At 42.4% G+C, this 22184-nt stretch overlaps 1 protein-coding gene across 3 annotated transcripts in view; it reads left to right on the plus strand.

The window, feature by feature from the left end:
• LOC309548989 (protein-L-isoaspartate(D-aspartate) O-methyltransferase) overlaps positions 1-22184 on the plus strand; it is a 156520-nt gene that overhangs the window by 107069 nt on the left and 27267 nt on the right. For all 3 annotated transcript variants that reach the window (XM_082248924.1, XM_082248926.1, XM_082248925.1), the window contains exon 6: positions 20562-20647. In XM_082248924.1, the coding sequence (XP_082105050.1) occupies positions 20562-20647 (86 nt within the window). The remainder of the gene's footprint in view (positions 1-20561; positions 20648-22184) is intronic.

Below are 22184 nucleotides of genomic sequence, written 5' to 3' on the forward strand. Positions count from 1 at the left end.
AGTAGTTTTATTAGAATTTTTTGGGCGTACATCTTGCGAGCCAGGGGCAGGTTTTGACACCACTCTAGGGGTACTAGGTCCTGCAGTGGTTACTTGGACATTAGATTGTCCCCTTGGCATGCTTTCATTAGTAGGTGGCCTCTGATTAGAGACTGTCCCTGGATTTTGCCAGAGATATATAGAGTTGTTTTTAAAATCACCTGAATCCCTATAGTATTTTTTTACCTTCTTTTTGTGTGTATCTTTATCAATTTTCTGTAGTTTTTTCTTTATATCCGCATTAAATTTTAAAACAACTGGTGAATCCTTATCCTTATCTAAAACATTTTTCAAATCCGCAATTTTCTTTTCTAGAGTCTTCATTTTTAATTTCTTTCTTTTCAAAATTAATTCCTGTAATTTAACACCTACATTATTAAAAAAATCCAGCCATTCTTTAGAAGAATTAGCATCATCGAGGGCATCTTGCGGAGTCACCTCCCACCTGAGGCTCCTCATGATGATTTTTTCTTTTATGTACTTTTCAAAGGTACAGATGTCCCACCATGTCCTCACTTGTTTTTCCAGGGTATAACCTAAGATATTCAAGTTGGACATGAGGTCCTGTGAGGCATCAGTTTCTAACACTTCAGTAAATATATCATCAATTTCAAGTTGCCTATCTTGTAAGAATGATATTGCATCCATAGCAGCGGGGTTTAAAAATTAAAATATAGACAGTAAGGAGTGATAAATATATGAAAAATGAAATCCTATAAATACACTCACCCTGCGCTAAAATCAATAAGAAGGCACAAGAATAAAAACAATAGTATCGACTTGACGTCAAAGCAGCTGCTATAAAAGATAAGATCAACTACAAAAAGGTGTCCGATAATATTAAGAAACAAAATAGTATATTCAAACACTAGCAGCGCTAAATAAACAAACTAAGGAATAAAATCCAAAGTCCTTAAATGGGTATTTCCAGGTCATGTGGTGAGTTGATTAAACACAATCCTTTTATCACAGGGAGGGTGTGAAGGGTCCTGGCCGTAGCACCTGATTTCCACCACCACTTTGTGCTCCCCCCCTATTCTTAAAACTCACCAGAGAATGGTGAATAAAGATCCTTCAAGGAATTCCACCACTCGATTCCAACATTGGACACTGGATCACTTTTCCTCTATTTGGCTGTAAACTCTCCTCCGTTGCCAACAAAACATGTAAGTGAACAAGAGTGGGGCGACAATAGTGTAATTCCGCCAAAAAACGTTTATTAAACACTAAAACAAACCAAAAGTAGCCCCACTCCCCTCAGGATGTCTACTTACAAAAAATAATGAATAATGAAGGCATTGAGTAAAATATAATGTAAATTCCGCTGGATCCCTCTGTACCAAACCTTGTGCAATCTGGAGAGGGCACCGGCGTAGTGTAGATGTCCTTATGCGACCGCGCACGACGGCTCTGACGCGTTTCGTCCTCCGACTTCCACAGAGAGCCCGTGTGCGCGGCGCGGTCGTAAGCTATTTATGAATGTGCCGGCAAAGACGCACTCGCGCCAAAACCAGCGTCAACCGGAAGTGAATGCCCATTACGTACTTCCGGTAATGATCACTTCCGGCGTATAGACCCGCTCCGCCCCGCGTCACAACGTGGGACTTGCGGCACGCCGGAAGTGCATCATTGATGTAAACATCCGGTCGGCTTTGATGACGATGCTATAGGAAGATACCTCCCTATGCTGAATGTCAAATCTCGCGTCTACAGACACGAAATTCAACACATCCTCGCTCATGGGGGGTTGTCATCTAGCCGCATCCTTATACCAAATCACAGGAAATCCAGGATCTTTGGCCTGAGGTGTTAGTTATTTAGAGACATGAATGCAAAAAATAAATTTCACTAAATGCCATTCACCTCACACAAAATATATGTCATTATTAAAATCACACATATAAGACTCATAAATAATCATAAAAAAATAGAAAGTTGATTGTAAATATGTGATAGATAAGGAAAACTTTAGATCTCTAATTAAAAAACAGTTGGAATTAAATTGTCTCATTTGTCTAAAATATAGAGTAATAAATCAAGATTAAAATTTAAAATTAAAAAATTTTATAATTAAAAATTACATACGGATATAACATAATAAACACCAAAGGTACCTAATTTTATGGTGATCTCATACACTCCCAACAATAGAAGGTTAATCATAAAAAACTAGTCAAGTATTACTTTAAATAAATGTGCAAAGCGAGACCTCATATCAACTACTGTCATGTGTTTTTTTACTGTTCCAAGTGAATAAATATATTCTCCCAGAGCATCAGTAGTTGCTTATAAAGCAGTTGATGTCTAGGTCGACATTGAGTCCATTTGGGTGCAGACTATCAGTCTGGTAGATCCAATTGGTCTCGCGTTTCGATATTTCGCGGACCATGTTGGATCCCCTCCATACTGGATCCACCTTCTCCAAACCCCAAAACTTTAACATAGTGGGATCCTTGTTATGCACATTTCGAAAGTGTAGGGATAAATTATGATCTTTGAAACCATTTTTTATATTAGTAATGTGCTCCGATATCCTGACTGACAATGCACGTTTTGTCCTTCCAATGTATAATAAGTTACATGGGCATTGGATACAGTACACAACGTGTGTACTGTTGCAGGTAATTAGCTCTTTGATTGTAAAAGTAAGTCCATTTGATGGTGAAGAGAAACTTGTGAAGTTTCTTAGATGGGTATTGACCTGTTTGCAGGACTTACATCTCCTGCATGCAAAGAAGCCTGTAGAATTGTCCCAAAACATCTTTGGTCTTACGGGGGGGTCCAACACTTTTTTGACTACCTCGTCGCCAAAAGTCGGTCCCCTCTTATATATGAAGGTTGGGCGCTCAGGTAGAAATTCTCTCAAAATTTTGTCCATACACAGAACCGGCCAATGTCTGTTGACAATCTCTTCTACTTCTCGGTATTGGGCACTATACTGTGAGATGAAACTCCATTCATGTGTTTGCGTTCTGACCTTCACTGAGTCTGTTAGACATTCATCTTGGGATAGAGTACCTATTTCTCTAATGGTGTTATCTAGTTTGCTCTCTTGATAACCTTTTTCCACAAATCTCTGCTTCAGAACTAATGACTGTGTCCTATAATCCTCATCTAGAGTGCAATTCCTTCTAACCCGAAGGAACTGTCCCCTGGGGATATTCGATAACCATTGATGGTGATGTCCACTATGGACAGGGAGATACCCATTTCGGTCGGTGGGCTTGAAGAAAACTTGAGTCTTCAGCCCACCTTCCAAGATGGATATCTCCACATCCAAAAAGTGGACACTCTCTCGGCTCCAATTAAAGTCCAATTTTATGTTGTTCCGATTATCATTCAATTTGTCACAGAATGACTGTAGTGAGGACTCAGAGCCAGCCCACAGGAAGAAAAGATCGTCGATGTATCTGCGATATAAGATCAGCTCTTCATGCTGGGCTGCATAAATGAACCTATCTTCCCACTCACCCATAAAGATGTTGGCCAAGCTCGGAGCGAATTTGGCCCCCATGGCAACCCCTCTCTGCTGCTGGTAAAACACTTGGTCAAACCAAAAGTAATTTCGAGATAGACAAAAGTCTAGCACATCCCTCAAAAACCGCTTTTGGATATCTGGGATGTCGTCCCGTTTGCTAAATGCCCAATTAAATGCTAATAAGGCATCGTCATGTTGTATGATTGTATATAGAGAGGAGACATCTCCAGTAACCAAGAAAACATCTTGGTTAGTTGGTAGTTGCACCTCTCTTAGTGCTAACAAGAACGCTTTGGTATCCCGCAAGTAAGATTTAAGTTGGATTACACTTGTTTGTAGGAAGGAGTCAAGGTATTCTCCAAGCCTAGCTGTGACTGACTGGATTCCATTAACTATCGGTCTCGCTGGGGGATTAGTCTGATCCTTATGGACTTTGGGCAGCGTGTAAATGGTTGGAATGCGGCTAAAGCTGGGTACTAGGTATTGTTTCTCTTTCTTAGTTAAGATATGATTATCATATCCACTACTCACCAATGTCCCCAGCTCTCGTCTGTATTGTACGGTGGGATCAGTAGGTAAGATCCTATATGTATCCTTGTCAGATAACATTGTGGAAAGTTGGGTAAGGTAGAACTCTTTCTTAAGCAATACCACCCCGCCTCCCTTGTCTGCCGGCCGTACAATAACATCCTTTCTTTTTTCAAGAGCCTCCAGCCCCTCTTGTATGTGCCTTGGATTTACACCCTTTTTATTGGGTATTTGCCTCAGATCTTTAATTACGAGGTTTTTAAATACCTCTATATGTTGATTCGATGACTGTTGGGGGTTAAAAAGCGATTTGTTCTTAAGGCCGCTATCAGTGCCCACTGTATAGTTGGCCAAACCAGCTTTGGGGGCTCCTATCACTCTTGCGGGATTCAAATAGTATTTTTTAAGGTTAATCTTCCTTACAAACTTGTGCAAATCTATGTACACGTTAAACTTATTAACGGGCCTTTGCTTAGCACACTTCAGACCAGCATGTAAAATGTTAATTTCTTTATCAGTCAGAGATACTTCAGCCAAGTTGTAAATTCCATCTAATCGCTGTCCAATCTTCTTTTTTTGTTCCCTGCGTCCTGCTCTACATCCTCTCGCGGACGGTCTCTTATGGGTGGCTGGAGATCCAATTGTGGCCTCCAATGAGGGTTGTAAAATCCCTGTGTTTGTGGAGGGCCCCAATACTGGGGTTTCCCCCGCCAGGGTTTGCCGCCCCTTCTCCCACCCCTGCCTCTTCCACCTCTCCATGGAAAAGGGTGGGGAGGGTTTGGGGGGGGAGGATTATACTCACTGTATTGGGTTAAGGGATCATATCTATTTTGAGTGGGGACCCTATAGGGGGAATCCCATCTCGTATTAGACTGATGTCCCGGTCCTTCACCAGGGTCTAATCGTTGATTCCAATTACCAACTGCCGCTCCTCTATTAGTAGTTTTATTAGAATTTTTTGGGCGTACATCTTGCGAGCCAGGGGCAGGTTTTGACACCACTCTAGGGGTACTAGGTCCTGCAGTGGTTACTTGGACATTAGATTGTCCCCTTGGCATGCTTTCATTAGTAGGTGGCCTCTGATTAGAGACTGTCCCTGGATTTTGCCAGAGATATATAGAGTTGTTTTTAAAATCACCTGAATCCCTATAGTATTTTTTTACCTTCTTTTTGTGTGTATCTTTATCAATTTTCTGTAGTTTTTTCTTTATATCCGCATTAAATTTTAAAACAACTGGTGAATCCTTATCCTTATCTAAAACATTTTTCAAATCCGCAATTTTCTTTTCTAGAGTCTTCATTTTTAATTTCTTTCTTTTCAAAATTAATTCCTGTAATTTAACACCTACATTATTAAAAAAATCCAGCCATTCTTTAGAAGAATTAGCATCATCGAGGGCATCTTGCGGAGTCACCTCCCACCTGAGGCTCCTCATGATGATTTTTTCTTTTATGTACTTTTCAAAGGTACAGATGTCCCACCATGTCCTCACTTGTTTTTCCAGGGTATAACCTAAGATATTCAAGTTGGACATGAGGTCCTGTGAGGCACAAAGTGGTGGTGGAAATCAGGTGCTACGGCCAGGACCCTTCACACCCTCCCTGTGATAAAAGGATTGTGTTTAATCAACTCACCACATGACCTGGAAATACCCATTTAAGGACTTTGGATTTTATTCCTTAGTTTGTTTATTTAGCGCTGCTAGTGTTTGAATATACTATTTTGTTTCTTAATATTATCGGACACCTTTTTGTAGATAACCTAACATGTCAAGGTCACCAGTGTAGTTAAACAATGAATTATGGCCCTAGAATTATTGCTTAGGGTAGTTACTGTAATTTAAAATTTTTCCCACTTTTTATTACTATAGAACCAATAGTCACCATGTGAGAGTATATTTGCAGTGACAGGTTCTCTTTAATGTCTAATGACCCCTGATGTTTCCCCTGCACTCCACTGAAGCTAATGTAGCACAGATAATGCTCCATTAGCGGCTTCCCTGGCAACAGGAGCCAGGGAATGACTGCTCTAAACTTGAAAGTGAAAGCGCATAGTTTTTTTTTTTCTTTTTTTAATTTGCTTTGCAAGGAAAAGTCTTCCAAAGCCCTCTGCTTCTGAAGCCCTTCTACTCTACATTAAATTTTTTTCCTCACCTGTCCAGGTCCGGGGGAGGGTTGACTTCTAGCATTAGCGGACTAAAGGGTTTGGGAATTGGTAGCCTTGAATAGCAAAATAAAATTTGTAAACGTTCTAATTACAGTTTTTTTTCGCCTTTAGGCTCCATGTACACGGGACGTTAGAAAAAATGTCCTGCAAAGCTATTTCTGACGCCGGGAAAAATATGCAAATAACGACAGGAGACGTTTTGGAAAGTTTATTAAAAATCTTCATCCGGCTCTTCTCGTCTTCTCCTCTCCGGTCTTCTGCTCTTTTGCTGTCCGCTCTTCTTGTCTTCTCGGAGAGAAGAAGAAAAGAAGAGCGGACAGCAAAAGAACAGAAGACCCCGGAGAGGAGAAGACAAGAAGAGCGGACAGCAAAAGAGCAGAAGACTGGAGAGGAGAAGACGAGAGCCGGATGAAGATTTTTAATAAACTTTCCAAAACGTCTCCTGTCGTTATTTCCACACACTGCCTTTTATGTGGTGAATGAGTAGGGGTACTGTGTACCCCATACCCATTCACATAGGGAGGGGGTCCGGGATCTGGGGGGCTCCCTTGTTAAAGTGGGCTTCCAGATTCTGATGAGCCCCCTTCCCGCAGACCCCCACAACCACCGGCAAGGGTTGTGGGGATGAGGCCCTTATCCTCATCAACATGGGGGCAAGGTGCTTTGAGCAGGGGGGTGCAGAGCTCCCCCTGCCCCAAAGCACCAACAGCCCCCCATGTTGAGGGCATGTGGCCTGGTGTGGTCCAGGGGGGGTGGGGCCGCTCGCTCGTCCCCTCCCCTTTCCTGGCCTGCCGGGCTGCATGCTCGGATAAGGGTCTGGTATGTATTTTGGGGGGGACCCCCGCCGTTTTTTCGGCGTGGGGCTACCCTCAAATTCCATACCGGACCCGAAGGGCCTGGTTTGGAACCTGGGGGGGGGGGGACCCCCACGCAGTTTTTTTCCCATTTTTGGCGTGGAGTTCCCCCTCAAGATTCTCACAGTGCAGATCGAATGGAAGTCGCACCGCAAGTCCGATCCGACTTGCGGTGCGACTTCCATTCAAATCAATAGACTCCTATAGGGAACCATTGATTTTGAATGGAAGAAAAAAAAACTTATAACGTGGCTGAACGTAGGTTCATCACGTTCAGTCACGTTCGGCCGCGTTTCTGCGTTTGAAACGCCGGGAAACACACGTTCGAACGCAAATAATTGCGTTCTAAAAAAAGTCCCTGAACACAACTGCCTGCAAATGACTGTAAACGACCATGTGTACATGGACAGATAAGTTAACATGGAGCTGCGTTCAGGGGCTTCTGAAAAAAACACCCAACTGCTCCTAAACGGCCATTTCCAGCGTCCCGTGTACATGGAGCCTTAGCTTGTGTCTTATCTCTTCAGCAATTAGCAGACTTGCATCTGATTGTTGGACTTGGCGATCCTGAATCCAGCAGCAGAAAGATTAAAAGATTTTTACTCAAACCTGTTTATGGTGTTCAAGAAGAGTAAAGTTCAACCTATCTTTAATCGCAAAACCTTGAATGTTTACGTCCAAATCTAAAAGTCCAAGATGGAGTCGATCCGTTCAGTGTTGGCAACCCTGCATCAGGGGGACTTTCTAGTGTCCATAGACATCAAGGACACATACCTCTGTGTCCTATTACCAGGAGCACCAGCAATTCTTGCATTTTGTGGCAGGGGAGGAACACTATCATTCCTTGTCTTCCAACCTAAACACAGCTCTTCTGTTGTCCAACAAGATGTTAGCACCAGTGTTGGCTACTGGAACTGGAGTCCAACATGTCCATCATTTAGGCTCTGGAGAAATTTGAGTCAATTTTAAATATCAAAAATTTCTCCCTCAATGATTGTCACTTTATCTGGAATATTTGATATTAGTCTTGGATATCAACCAGGCTAATGTGTTCCTTGCCTCATAAACACTACAGAAACCACAACTTAAAGGTCTGCTTACAGTGTGCTGGACAGAAAGATCTGAGTCGTCTGACAAAATGTTTAGTTTGACTAAGTCATTCTGTCTCTGCCCTGAGAGATAATGACCACCAGCCTGCTTGGCTGGAGAGGGGTACCAGGTCCCTGATCCAGTCAGGGGTAGAAAACTAGCAGGCACACGTCAGGCAAAAAAACTTAGGGACAGCGGGCCAATCTGCCAATAAAGGGGGACAACAGATGTTGATCATTTTGCATCATGGCTCAATTGAAAGGTGGAAAGGCTTGTAGCAAGAGCAAAACACTCTTGGGCAGATGCTAAACACACTTTGGTAGCTTCATGAGTTGCTATACTCCTGATATATGCTTACCTAGGAGTAGGACCTTCCTGGTACTGTATATGTGATCCTGTGGCCACCCAGATCGCTTTCACATACAAGCAAATTGCTGGCTAAAAAAAAAAAAAAAAAAATACCAAGCACGCAGTAGCACCCAATAAAATTTGAACCCTTTCCATACCAGGACGTTTATAAACATACCTTGGTGGACACTAGGTTAAAGTGTTACCAAACCCACAACAGTAAAATCTGTCTGTAGATGCAGAATAGCATGTTTGTTAACTTAAGTGAATAATCCTCTGCATTGTGTAAAAAAGCTGTGTGATCCTGTATGCACAGATCCTCCCTCTCCTGCATGTTCACTCTGGACAAGTTCAGATAAGACACACTAAGTGTAGTTCAGCTGTACATGCTCAATTTGGTCTCTATTGCTAGAGAGATAACTTCCTGGTTTTAGCTGAACTATTTAGGTATTAACATCACACATTCGGGCGTGTATACAGATCCTAAATGACAGCCCAGTCCCTCCCTCCCTCCTCCGTGCCCAGTAACTAAAAAAGAAAACAGTGGGTGGGATGTCACATGTTTTTTTTTTTTTTTTTTAACCGAACGTTTGAGTCCTATACAGTGCAAGAAAAGAAATAGGTGCAAAGTCAGCACATAAACCAGCAATGCACAAAATGAGAGTACAGAAGCATAGCAAACATAATACATAAACATTTCATTCAATTGAGTAATGAGCATACATAGGGTACAGCCGGGCACACAACCAGGCATCAGTAACCAAAATGCATGTGGCAGGGGTGGGGGCGAACCATATGAGAGAACAGGAACAGTAGAAACAATAAGACAACATGACATTCAAGGGGTACAAGTGGTCGAGTCCTCAAGCCATCTGTCCCATATCTTGTTATAGCGTTTCGGACATCCTCTGTTAATATATATTACTTTTTTGTAGGGGAGAGCAGCATTAATGTCAGCCATCCAGGTGGCTAGGGTAGGTGGAGATGATTGTATCCAGGTACGGGCTATTAGCGTCCTAGCACTAAGGAGGGATTCCTGAAGAAAGCTGAGCGTGTATTTGTCAACGTCCTCGTCAGGGAATATCCCCAAGAGACACATCCTAGGGTCCAGGGAGACGGGGAAGCCCATTTGATCATGAAGGAACTGAATCGCCTGCATCCAGAAGCCCTGTACGCATGGACCGTGCCATAGGTGTTCAAAGGTACCAGAGGATATGTGACACTCAGGACAAGTGGAAGTCCTGGACAGATCAAACCTGGCCATTTTCACTGAAGTGAGGTATTTTCTGTGCGTTATGTAGATTTGTGAGTCAGAGTTTTGGTGACCCGAGTGCAAGTTTCTAGCACATCACTCCAGTCATCCTCCTCCAACTCCCCGATATCCGCCGCTTAAGAGGCCTTGATACTATATGCCAGGCTGGACACCGACTTGGTTAGCAGCATGTCATATAATATGGAAATGAGTTTCTGCTGATCATGTCAGCATGTCAGATGTCACATGTTGATAGATGGATGATCCACCTCCTATAAAAGCATGAGGACACAGGCTATAGTGGATTTCAAGAGGCAGTGATTTCTTAAAGGAGATAACCACTGTACATGTTTTGGCAGTGTTCTTTTCTTTTTTTTTTTTTTTTTTTTAACTTCTCAACGGCATCAGTTACAGCCTGCAGATGTGCATATTAAGGTTATAGATATTTCCAAACTTTTAAATACATTTTTATTTCATAATTTCTAAATTCATAAATAATACAAATCATGGCAAAAATGTGTTTTCTTTTTTTCACATTTGTGATCCTTCTTTCTCTGTATATTTTTTTTTTTGTCTCTCTCTCTCCCCTATCATCCTCATCCCACATGGCAACGCACTGATAACTTGCTAACACCCCGGCCCCTGTCATCGTCCTCTTCATCACACCTGGCAACCCACTCATACCTTGATAACAACCTACTCCCCCTCATCCTCATTACACCTGGCATCCCACTGTTACCTCACTAACACCCCACCCCCTGCCATCCTCATCGTCATCACACCTGGCAACCCACTGCAACCTTGCTAACACCCCACCCCCTGTCATCGTCATCACACCTGGCACCCCACTGCAACCTTGCTAAAACCCCAACCACTGTCATCCTCATGTTCGTCATACCTAGCACCCCACTGCAGTCTTGTTAACACCCCACCCCCGGTCATACTCATCCCTATCACACCTGGCACCCCACTGCAACCTTCTTAATAAATTCCCACTGTTATCTGCATCCCCCTATAACCCACTGCCAGCTTGCAAACACCTGCATTGAGAAAGAAGCTTATTCCAATGTTGAGAGGACAAGGGTCTCTTCCCTTCAAATGTGTGGTGGCGGGTAACGTGGTCAGTGGATGGAGGCATATTGAAATATAGAACATTATGTTAACAATAAAGATGCCACCGCAGGTGAATGATTGCGTTACTAAACCCACAACGGTAAAATCAGTAAAGCATGCTTGTTATACCCCTTAGTGTGGATCCTAAGGGGTTAATCCTCTACATTGTGTAAAAAGGCTGTTCGATCCTGTCCAGAGACTCCAAAAAATAACGTAATATACAGAGTCTATTGAGTCAGGCTGCTCAGTTTGAGTATTGCTAGAGGTTTTTTTTTTTTTTTTGTTTGTTTTTTGGGAGGGTACACACACAGGGCCAATCAGCACTGTGCAGAAATGTTCGGACAGAGAATCAAGGGTCTTGAAACCTGATAGGACAATTGTGGGAGAAATGAAAACTCCTTCTACAAGCTATCCACACTCACTGATACAAGTCACAAGATTGCTTTAACCTCCCTGGCGTTCTGATTATGTCCAGATTTCTGTGCTAAAAGCGGTACATTGTTTTGCATAGAAATCTGTTTTACATTTTAAAACTCCCCTTCCCCTGCGATCCCCCGCCGCCCTCCTGCTGTGTGCTCGGCCGATGCCGGCACCTGTCTTTCGGTTTCCTTCCCTGCAAGTGTTGCGACGTAGGGGGGGTGGAACCGGCGGCAAATTCAAAAGTAAAAATACACTAAATGACATGATACAAAGCTGTGATCCTAACGGATTACACTATATCATGCCATTTCACCTGGTGACTTTTCCAGTGCCCTGCCTGTGCTTTTTCATTTCTTTGTGCCTGGAAAATAGAGAACGATCATGGCATCCAAAAAGCATTCTTTTTGCACAAAAGCGATTTTAGACTAACTGGAAAACAGCGACAGCGAAACTGAGTTACTTGAACTGAGAGATAGCGATTTGTGCGAAAATTTGTCATCCGGTACGGAAAGTGACGACCGCAACGATTCTGATGTCTTTCTGGCACATCGCCCTGTTGAAAATTCTGAAGAATCATTCAATATACTTCCCAAATTCCACAATCTATGTCCCAGAAAGATAGAAAAGAAAAACCCCCAATTGTTGGGGACTATGAATGCCACTGGACACAAAGAAAAAAAAACAAGTAGTAAAAAACATCAAAATTTTATTAAATTGTACATAGGAAAGAATTGTATAAATGACAGACTTGAAAACACATATACAAGCTAAAAATTGCATGCAATGACAGATCACCCTAGATATAGAAGACTCCAAGGTACACGTGGTGAAGAGAACCGGAAATTCTTACGCGTTTCAGGTAAATACCCTTCTTCAGGGGTCAGCCAGAGTTCAAAACACAAAATGTGCGATTGAGGTCTTCACAAGATAGGAATGAACTGCCAATTAAAAACCTGTAGAGACTACCAGTAAAGAGAGGTGCCCGATTTCCAGTATAAACATGGTCTAATGGGTAGGTGTGATAAACAAGATGAAGGTGGCTGCGGAACCATAAATCAATAGACGCCACAATGATCCACAAATGGTCCAAACCGTACCCCCAAAAAAGGTTTTTCTTTTCTATCTACCTACCGGGATTATGGCCACGGATACTTGGTACCGGATGATGGGATAATATATAATATGTCCCAGAAAGACATCAGAATCGTCGCTGTCGTCACTTTCCGTACCTGATGACGAATTTTCCAACAAGTTGCTATCGCTCAGTTCTTCAAGTAATGCCGTTTCACTGCCGCTGTTTTCCAGTTCGTCTAAAAGCGCTTTGCACAAAAAAAAACGCTTCTTGGACGCCATGGTCGTTCAAAATTTTCCAGGCACAAAGCACTGGAAAAGCACATGCAGGGCACTGGAAAAGTCACCAGGTGCAATCCTGTGGTGAAATGGCATGATACAATATAATTTGTTAGGATCACAGCTTTGTAAAATGTCATTTAGTGTTTTTACGCTTTTGAATTTGCCGCCGGTTCCACTCCCCTGCGTTGTAACGCTCACAGGGAGGGAACCGGAAGGCAAGTGATGGCAATCGGCCGTGCATGGAGCGGGGAGACTGTGGGGAGGATGGTGGAGGGGGGGCGCAGGGAAGGTGAGTAAGGTTCTGGGGTAATTCCGTGTGTGGCTCGGGGTTACCGCTTTTGGTACTGAAAATTAACCCCTAGCCACACTCGGGAATACCGCCAGGGAGATTAACTGCTATATACAGCTGATGAAAGAAGGTATTAGTTTATATTTACTAAAATAATTACATTTCCATATTTTGTGTACTGTAGGAGCCCAGATATAGTGAATGCAGGATCTGTGTTTAGTAATAAGTGTTAACATTTGCGGTCTTGTTCCACTGTTGACTGATATTACTTCCACAGTCCACATCTTGTTTACGTGATTTAGGTAATTATTGTTACCGTACAACCGTAGTTTGTTATTGTCAGTGTTGTGGAAACTGCGTTTTCAAGAAATCCCGCTGATAACTATATTTCAAAAAGTGTCCTTCATAAGGAGTAACTCATTCTACATCTGAGATTGTCCTCCCAAAAGTGGTAAGAACTTCTCAGAACTTCACCTTGAGCACATTGGGGTGCTGCAGGCAGACGCACTACAGCGCCAATTGCTACTGTGATGTGAAAACACAAGTTTCCACTTTAGCTTTCACTGGCTTATCCAGCAGCCTAATTTGTGAGAAAATGGGATGGCTGCTCCGCAGCAACAAACTTTGCACTGATCAAGACTGTGAGTGCCCCACAGGGGATCCACTTATCCTCATGGTGGATGTCAGACAGAACATGTACAATGAGAGGGTAGGCCAGCACATATGTACATGACCATGATGAGGATATTCAGGTTTCTTCTTAAAACTCTGGGTCTTTGGACTTCAGTCTCCACACCTCAGGAGTCTTATCTTCCCTGATCTCCTCCGGTACTTCTAATTCCTTTTAGGTTAAAAAGGAATTTTCAGCCTCTATGGCAGATCTAATGTGGAAAGTCTCTTCTCATATAGATCACAGGACGCCCTGGTGCTGCCTGGCAGCATCCCCTGCTGAGTCCTGTCCAATTCCTCCAATGTGGCTGTGTTTCTTCTCAATAAAGCTGAGGATGGAGAGAAAAGTTAATCCTCAGAGTCTGAGCATTGACAGTCACTCTTGATCTCTCCCAAGCTGAAAAAAAAATTAAGGTTTTGGTGCATGAGGTGGGCTTTTATTTAAAACTAGAACCATCGCTACCTACTAGACCTAAGGTTGCCATTGAGGGATCCCTTTTCAAAACGAAAAAACCTAATAGGTCCTTTCTGGTTTGCCCACTAGTATAGGATGAGCTGTACAAGTACTGGCTGAGATCAGATAAATTATGTACGCGTATGCTTCCCAAGAGGTTTGCAAAGCAGTACCCAGTGGAGAAAGGCCACCAAAAAAAATAAAAGCGTACAGTGCCTGTAGAGAATTCAGCTGTTTCCTGACTCAGCAAAACCTTTACAGTACTCCTTGAGGAAGACATTGTGACATGTAATGTTTATCCTAGACCAGTTGTTACAAACCTCAGTCCTTTAGGTTTTCTTCTTGTTGCACAGGTGCTTTAAATAAAATCAGTGGCTTTGTATTTATGACAGCTATATAATCTATCGGGTATAATTAAAGACTGAAGTTTGGAAGCTTTGTCCTAGCGATACTCTGTGGAAACATATCCTTTCCTTTCTTCAATCTGGGCTAAAGCAACTTTTGGCCTTCAGTACTCTGAAGGTTCAAGCCTTGCACTGGCCATTCTCTTTCAGAGACTTTTTGTCAAGCTTTACCTTTGTTCAGGGGGTAGCTAACATAATTTTAATTTTTTTTTTCTTGAACCACTTGATCTTCGGAAGGTTTACTACCTACCCTCCCTGACCCAGCCGTTTTTTGCGATACGGCACTCCGTTACTTGACAATTGCGCAGCCGTGCGACACTGTACCCAAATAAAATGTATGTCCTTTTTTTTTTTTTTTTTTTTTTTACCCCACAAACCACTTTCTTTTGGTGCTATTTGATCACCTCCTGGGTTTTTTATTTTTTGCGCTAGAAACCAAGAACGACCGACAATTTTGAAAAAACCCGATATTTTTTACTTTCTGCTATTAAACACATCCAATAAAAAAAATGTAAAAAATCAAATTTCTTCCTCCAAATTAGGCCAATATGTATTCTGCTATATATTTTTGGTAAAAAAAAAAAATCCCAATAAACGTATATTGATTGATTTGGTTTGAATTTTTTTTTACTAGTAATGGTGGTGATCGGCGACTTATAGTGGGACTGTGATATTGTGGCGGACAAATCGGACACTTAACTTGATGCTTTTTTTGGGGGATCAGTGACCTTATTACAGTGATCGGTGCTAAAAATATGCATGGTCACTGTCCTAATGATACAGGCAGGGAAGGGGTTAACACCAGGGGCGTTTAAAGGGTTAACTGTGTGCCTAACTAATGTTTCAGTGTAGTGGGGGAGGTGCTTTTACTAGTGGAAGACATGGATCCGTGTTTCTGCTTTACAGAAACACAGGATCCATGTCTTCTGTACTGACAGAATGACAATGTGTCTTGTTTACATAGGCAGGCTGGAATTCTGTCAGTGTACCAAAGGATCAGCGGGTGCCGGCGGACATTGAGTTTGCAGGACCACTAATCAGTAAAATCACAGCAAGAGCGAGTTGGCAGCGCCGTGCACTCACACCCAAAACCCAGAAGTGCAGAATCGCGTGTGTGTATGTATATGATATATATATATATATATATTGTGTATAGGTGTATATGTAAACGTGGGTAAATCTGCACAGCGCAGCAGCCCTGTAGCAGTAAATCTGCTATGGGGCGGTCGGCAAGCGATTCGATACTTTTTGAAGGACATGGGTCATGTACTGATGACATTTTTCATACAAATGTTTGTACGTTTGTTTAACCACTTCCCATCCGCCCTATAAACAAATGACGGCGGAAAGGTGGTTACATTATCCTGACCGGACGTCATATGATGGCGGCAGGATAATGCACTCTGCCCACCCCCTGGGGGCGCGCAGAGCGGCGATCGGTGATGCGGCGTGTCACTCTGACATACTGCATCTCCGATCTCGGTAAAGAGCCTACTGACTTAGGTAGGCTCTTTACCATGTGACCAACTGTGTCCAATCACAGCTTGTCACATAGTAAATAGGAAGTGCCGTTGATCGGCTTTCCTCAGTTCGTGCCTGACAGGCAAAAGTGCTAAAAGCTATAAATTGGCCTGGGCGGGAAGGGGGAAAAGTGCCCGGTATTGAAGTGGTTAAAAAATATAGTGTATTGCTAGCTTCAGGTTTGCAATGCCTGCCACCTGGAAGTTTTACCTGGGGAATGTTCAGGCCTCTGCTGGCACCTTCTTCGGCCGTAAGGTGTGTCAAGCTGTTCGTGTGTTGGGAACCGTATGACCTGTTTTGGGCCTGTTGGCATTGCTGCTTGTTGCCCACCCATCAAGACTTAAGAGCCTGTGTCCTGGACTGTATGATTAATAAATGATCTTTTACTTACACAGAACCCCACCCCCATCCTGATGTTTTCCTCTGATTTTCTTACTTGCAATCTAAGGGGGAACAGGTTTATGTGGGCTGCCCTAATAACCTTGTGTGGTGGCAGTTTTAAAATTTTGCTCCAAACTGAAAGGAGCCTGTGTCCTGTACTGTACTGTACTCCAATAAAGCATTTTACAGGTAGTTCAGAAATCCTTGCAGCTGACACATTGTTAAAGTGGTGTTAAAGGTTTGTCTTTAAAAAAAAGAAAAGATGTCATACTTATGCACAGAGCAGCCCAGATCCTCTTTTTCTTGAGTTACCCTGCCGATGCTCCTCTTCCTTGACGAGTGCCCTCAACATCAAGCAGCTTGCTATGGTGGAGCTGGTGTGTGCTTGCTCCTGAGCCCTGCTTTATGCATCCATAAGACACCTAGAACCGCAGCTCGGCCCTGCGCTCTCCTCATTGGCTCACTGGCTGTAATTGATAGAGAGGGAGTCCCAGGACAGCTGAGGCTATCGTGTACATCGATGAATCGAGATCGCCTCAGGAGAGTATTAGGTGGGCGTAGGGTTTTCCCTATTTGTAGATTGTACTACCATTTTGTGTGGCCTACATTGGCACTTGGAAGAAAGACAAATGGCTAAAATGAAGTAAAGCTTTTTTTTTTTTTTTTATTTATTTTGCCATCTTCTCATGGTGGTAGAAAAAGTAAGGTACACCTTACTTTATCCTCAAGTTTAACCTCTGCACCTGTTTGCATACACTAATTGATCTTAAAGCGGAGTTCCACCCAAAAGTGGAACTTCCGCTTTAGGGAGTCCTGACCCCCCGACATGCCACATTTGGCATGTCATTTTTTGGGGGGGGGAGCGGGTACCTAGTTTTGACAGGTACCCGCTCCCACTTCCGCTCGGAGCGCCGCGGCGCACTGAGCGGAAGTTCTCCTCTCCCCCTCCCTCCCTGCAATCTTCTGGGACACGTCAGAGGTCCCAGAAGATTGCCGGCCAATCACGGCGCGCAGCGCGACTCGCGCATGCGCAGTGGGTACCCGGCTGTGAAGCCGCAAACTGTAACAGCCGGGTGCCCACAGCAGTGATGCCGGCGCCGAGGGAGAGGATCGAGGCTTCCGGCGGCCGCATCGCTGGACCGTTGGACAGGTGAGTAAATGGCTGGAACTCCGCTTTAAAATAAACCTGGCATTAAAGGAGGAAGAATACCTGCTTCCATTGCTGACTTACTTCTGCAACCTCTACAGTCAGGTCCATAAATATTGGGACATCGGCACAATTCTAATCTGGCTCTATACACCACCACAATGGATTTGAAATGAAACAAACAAGATGTGCTTTAACTGCAGACTTTCAGCTTTAATTTGAGGGTATTTACATCCAAATCGGGTGAAAGGTGTAGGAATTACAATAGTTTGTATATGTGCCTCCCACTATTTAAGGGACCAAAAGTAATGGGACAATCGGCTGCTCAGCTGTTCCATGGCCAGGGGTGTTTATTCCCTCATTATCCCATTTACAAGGAGCAGATAAAAGGTACAGAGTTCATTTCAAGTGTGCTATTTGCATTTGGAATCTGTTGCTGTCAACTCTCAATATGAAACCAAAGAGCTGACACTATCAGTGAAGCAAGCCATCATTAGGCTGAAAAAACAAAACAACCCCATCAGAGAGAGAGCAAAAACATTAGGTGTGGTCAAATCAACTGTTTGGAACATCCTTAAAAAAAGAAGGAACGCACTGGTGAGCTCAGCAACACCAGAAGACCCGGAAGACCACGGAAAACAACATTCTTTCCCTGGTGAAGAAAACGCTCTTCACAACAGTTGATCAAGAACACTCTCCAGGAGGTAGGTGTATGTGTGTCGAAGTCAACAATCAAGAGAAGACTTCACCAGAGTGAATACAGAGAGTTCACCAAAAGATGTAATCCATTGGTGAGCCTCAAAAACAGGAAGGCCAGATTAGAGTTTGCCAAACAACATCTAAAAAAGTCTTCACTGTTCTGGAACAACATCCTATGGACAGATGAAACCAAGATCAACTTGTACCAGAGTGATGGGAAGAGAAGAGTATGGAGAAGGAAAGGACTGCTCATGATCCAAAGAATACCACATCATCATTGAAACATGGTGGTAGTGTCATGGCGTGGGCATGTATGGCTGCCAATGGAACTGGTTCACTTGTATTTATTGATGATGCGACTGCTGACAAAAGCAGCAGGATGAATTCTGAAGTGTTTCGGGCAATATTATCTGCTCATATTCAGCCAAATTCTTCAGAACTCATTGGACGGCACTTCACAGTGCAGATGGACAATGACCCGAAGCATACTGCTTTTTTAAGGGAAAGAAGTGGAATCTTATGCAATGGCCAAGTCAATCACCTGACCTGAATCCGATTGAGCATGCATTTCACTTGCTAAAGACAAAACTGAAGGGAAAATGCCCCAAGAACAAGCAGGAACTGAAGACAGTTTCAGTAGAGGCCTGACAGAGCATCACCAAGGATGAAACCCAGCGTCTGGTGATGTCTATGCATTCCAGACTTCAGGCTGTAATTGACTGCAAAGGATTTGCAACCTAGTATTAAAAGGTGAAAGTTTGATTTATGATTGTTAATCTGTCCCATTACTTTTGGTCCCTTTTAAAAAGTGGGAGGCACATATACAAACTGTTGTAATTCCTACACCGTTCACCTGATTTGGATGTAAATACCCTCAAATTAAAGCTGAAAGTCTGCAGTTAAAGCACATTTTTTGTTTCATTTTAAATCCCATGTGGTGGTGTATGGAGCCAAAAATATTAGAATTGTGTGAATGTCCCAATATTTATGGACATTACTGCAGGTGCTTGGATGTCATGTCAACTACTGACTTTAATACTTTGAGTCACTGAACTGAAACAATCCTGCAGATCAGAGTAGTCCACTAAGAGTTCAGAATAAGTAACTGAAAGAGTAGTGAAGCCAACTAGCTCAGCATGGCAGCCAGGAAACTGACATTTCCAAAAGGATAGCGCAGTAATAACAGTCAGTGTGCTGGGACAATTTCAGAGGTGCTCTATAAATGTCATAATTGAGATTAAGCAGTGTTTATGTACACTCGTGCATACTGTATTGTATTTGAATAAACTTTTAAAGTTTTTTATTAGTGTCCAGCCAAAATGTTTTTCTTATTTTTGGATAATTGGAACCCCTCTCAAATTTTGCGGCTGTCCAGAGCTCCATTAACAGTAATAATCATAGGGGCTATTTTTTTTTCCAGCTTGACCTACATTTTGCCTAAATGTAGCTTTAATGCTTTTTACTACTTCGCTGTTCTGTACTGTCCCAGTGGTTCATAGACTGATCTGTAGATGTGCTTTATATCTTGCAATCGAGGCCCTTGATAAATGACCACTCAACAGTCACTGGATAAGCCACCCAAATTTGACTGTGACAAGTGAAATGTTAATTGTAATGGTAGTATGTAGAGCATGACTGCTGTGCAGCATTAATAAGCGAGAAACCCAAAATGGATGGCTAATATTTAATGTATAACTAAAGGCAAAACTTTTTTTTTTTTAGTTTTTGATAGTTAAAGTAGAAAAAGATTAGAACCCGTTTTTTTTTTTTTTTTTGCTTTCTGTGCCCCTATTAAGAAGATTCACCCTCTCTATTTGTCCTGTTTTCCATTATTATAATTGAAAGTAAAAGAAAATGGCTCAATTTTGGGCTGTCCCAAGAAACGTAGTAAAGGAAAAATGTTCCAATGGGGACACTAATTCTGGTGACCTGGGGGTACCCAAGGAAGTCCCTTTAATTTGCAGGGATTTTCTCTCACTTCCTGTTTGACTATGAGACGGGAGTTGAAGAGAAATCTCCGCAATGGGACACAGATGGTGAAAAAAAAAAAAAAAAATCTGACCAGGGTTATAATTCTAACCTTCCCTTACTCTATCCATAATGAAAAAAAAAAAAAAAAACATTTTGCCTATAGTTCTACTTTAAAATTGCTGCACCCATGTAAATATTACAAATTTTACACAAATACAGGGTTTTAAATGCATTGAATTGATGAGATTAAGATATTCACTTTTAATGTAGAAATCTTAAAACCACTTAAGAAAAATAATTCCTTTTAAAGACCTTTTTTTTCCTTATTGTTAACCAATCCAATATACATAAATTACCTTTTATTTTTTTTTCTTCTATATGTCAGTTGGCGATGGGCGAATGGGCCATCCTGAAGAGGCACCTTACGATGCTATTCACGTTGGGGCAGCAGCACCTGTTGTACCACAGGCTGTATGTATTAATTATGCATTATTGTTGCTAGTGTGCAGTGAAAAAATATATTTTTTTTTTCTTTTAATGTACAAAGTTGTTATCAAGTAAATTTGCAAATATTGGGGACAGCCCATTACTTTTTTGTATGAATTGTATACAAAATAAAATAAAATTATGCATTGCGTAGCACTATTGGAGACTAATAACACATCAAGCCAGTACTAGCTACAGATAAGGTGATAAATCCACTTGGTCAGATCCTTTTCAGCAGTAATCTTTACTGCATCAAAGAGAATAGAAGAGCACTCCCAAGTTTTAGCTACATAAAAGCACTTACATTTTAAAAGTAGTTACAGTAAAAGTTCAGCAATGGAGAAGGCGCTAAAGCTACAGATCCAAAACACGGGACATGAAAAGGAACACACAAAAAAGCTCAGAAAAGGGGGGATAATAGAGTCCATGTACTTTACAGAAGTACTAAAGTCCTTATGTTTAGGGCTGCAATCAGATGGAACTGAAACCAGATTTCCAGGACTGCCATGAAAGATAAGAGAGAGGCACCTCTAAATGCAGACTTAACCACTTAAGCCCCAGAAGATTTTACCCCCTTCCTGACCAGGGGGTATTTTGCGATTCGGCACTGCGTGACTTTAACGGACAATTGCGCGGTCGTGCAATGCTGTACCTAAACGAATTTGGCGTCCTTTTTTTCCCCACAAACAGAGCTTTCTTTTGGTGGTATTTGATCACCTGTGCGATTTTTTGATCACGCGCTATAAACAAAAAAAGAGCGTCAATTTTGCAAAAATAGCAATATTTTTCACATTTTTTTTTATATGAAATTCCCCCCAAAAAAAAATGTAAAAATCAAAATTCTTTAACATTTCGGCCAATTTGTTTTATGCTACCTATGTTTGGTAAAAAAAAAATCGCAAAAAGCGTATTTTGATTGGTTTGCGCAAAAGTTATCGCGTTTACTAACAAAGGGAAAGATTTTTGTTATTTTTGTTGTTTTTTTTTTTTTAAAGCGTAATGGCGGCGATCTGCGATTTTTTTTTTTTTTTTTTTTTTTTTTTTTTTTGCGGTACTGCGACATTGCGGCGGACAGATCGGACCCTTGACTGACATTTTTGACACTTTTGGGGTTACCAGTGACATTTCTACAGTAAGCAGTGCTATACATATGCACTGTTACTGTAAAAATACACTGGTAGTGAAGGGGTTAACTTTATTTGAGAGGGAGGGCTGTGTGTGTCCCTAGGGGCGTGCTTTCTACTGTGATTGGCTGTGGCTTCAGATGTATGAAGAGTGATCGACGGTTCTACATAGTAGAACCGTATGATCATCCTTCATACACCGGGGAGAATGACAGGCAGCTTTTTTACACAAGCCGCCTGACTTTCTCCCTCTCCCCCGCCGATCGCCGAGTGACCAGCGGACATCGGGTCCGCTGGTCACACGCGCGGGGGGGGTGCGTGACGTCGCTTTGCCTGTGAGGGGCTGACTGCCGACGTAGATCTGCGTTAGGCAGTCGGCAAGTGGTTAAAACAGTTTA

The sequence above is a fragment of the Pelophylax lessonae genome, assembly GCF_965119305.1.
Source record: "Pelophylax lessonae genome assembly, chromosome: 3".
Lineage (NCBI taxonomy): Eukaryota > Metazoa > Chordata > Amphibia > Anura > Ranidae > Pelophylax > Pelophylax lessonae.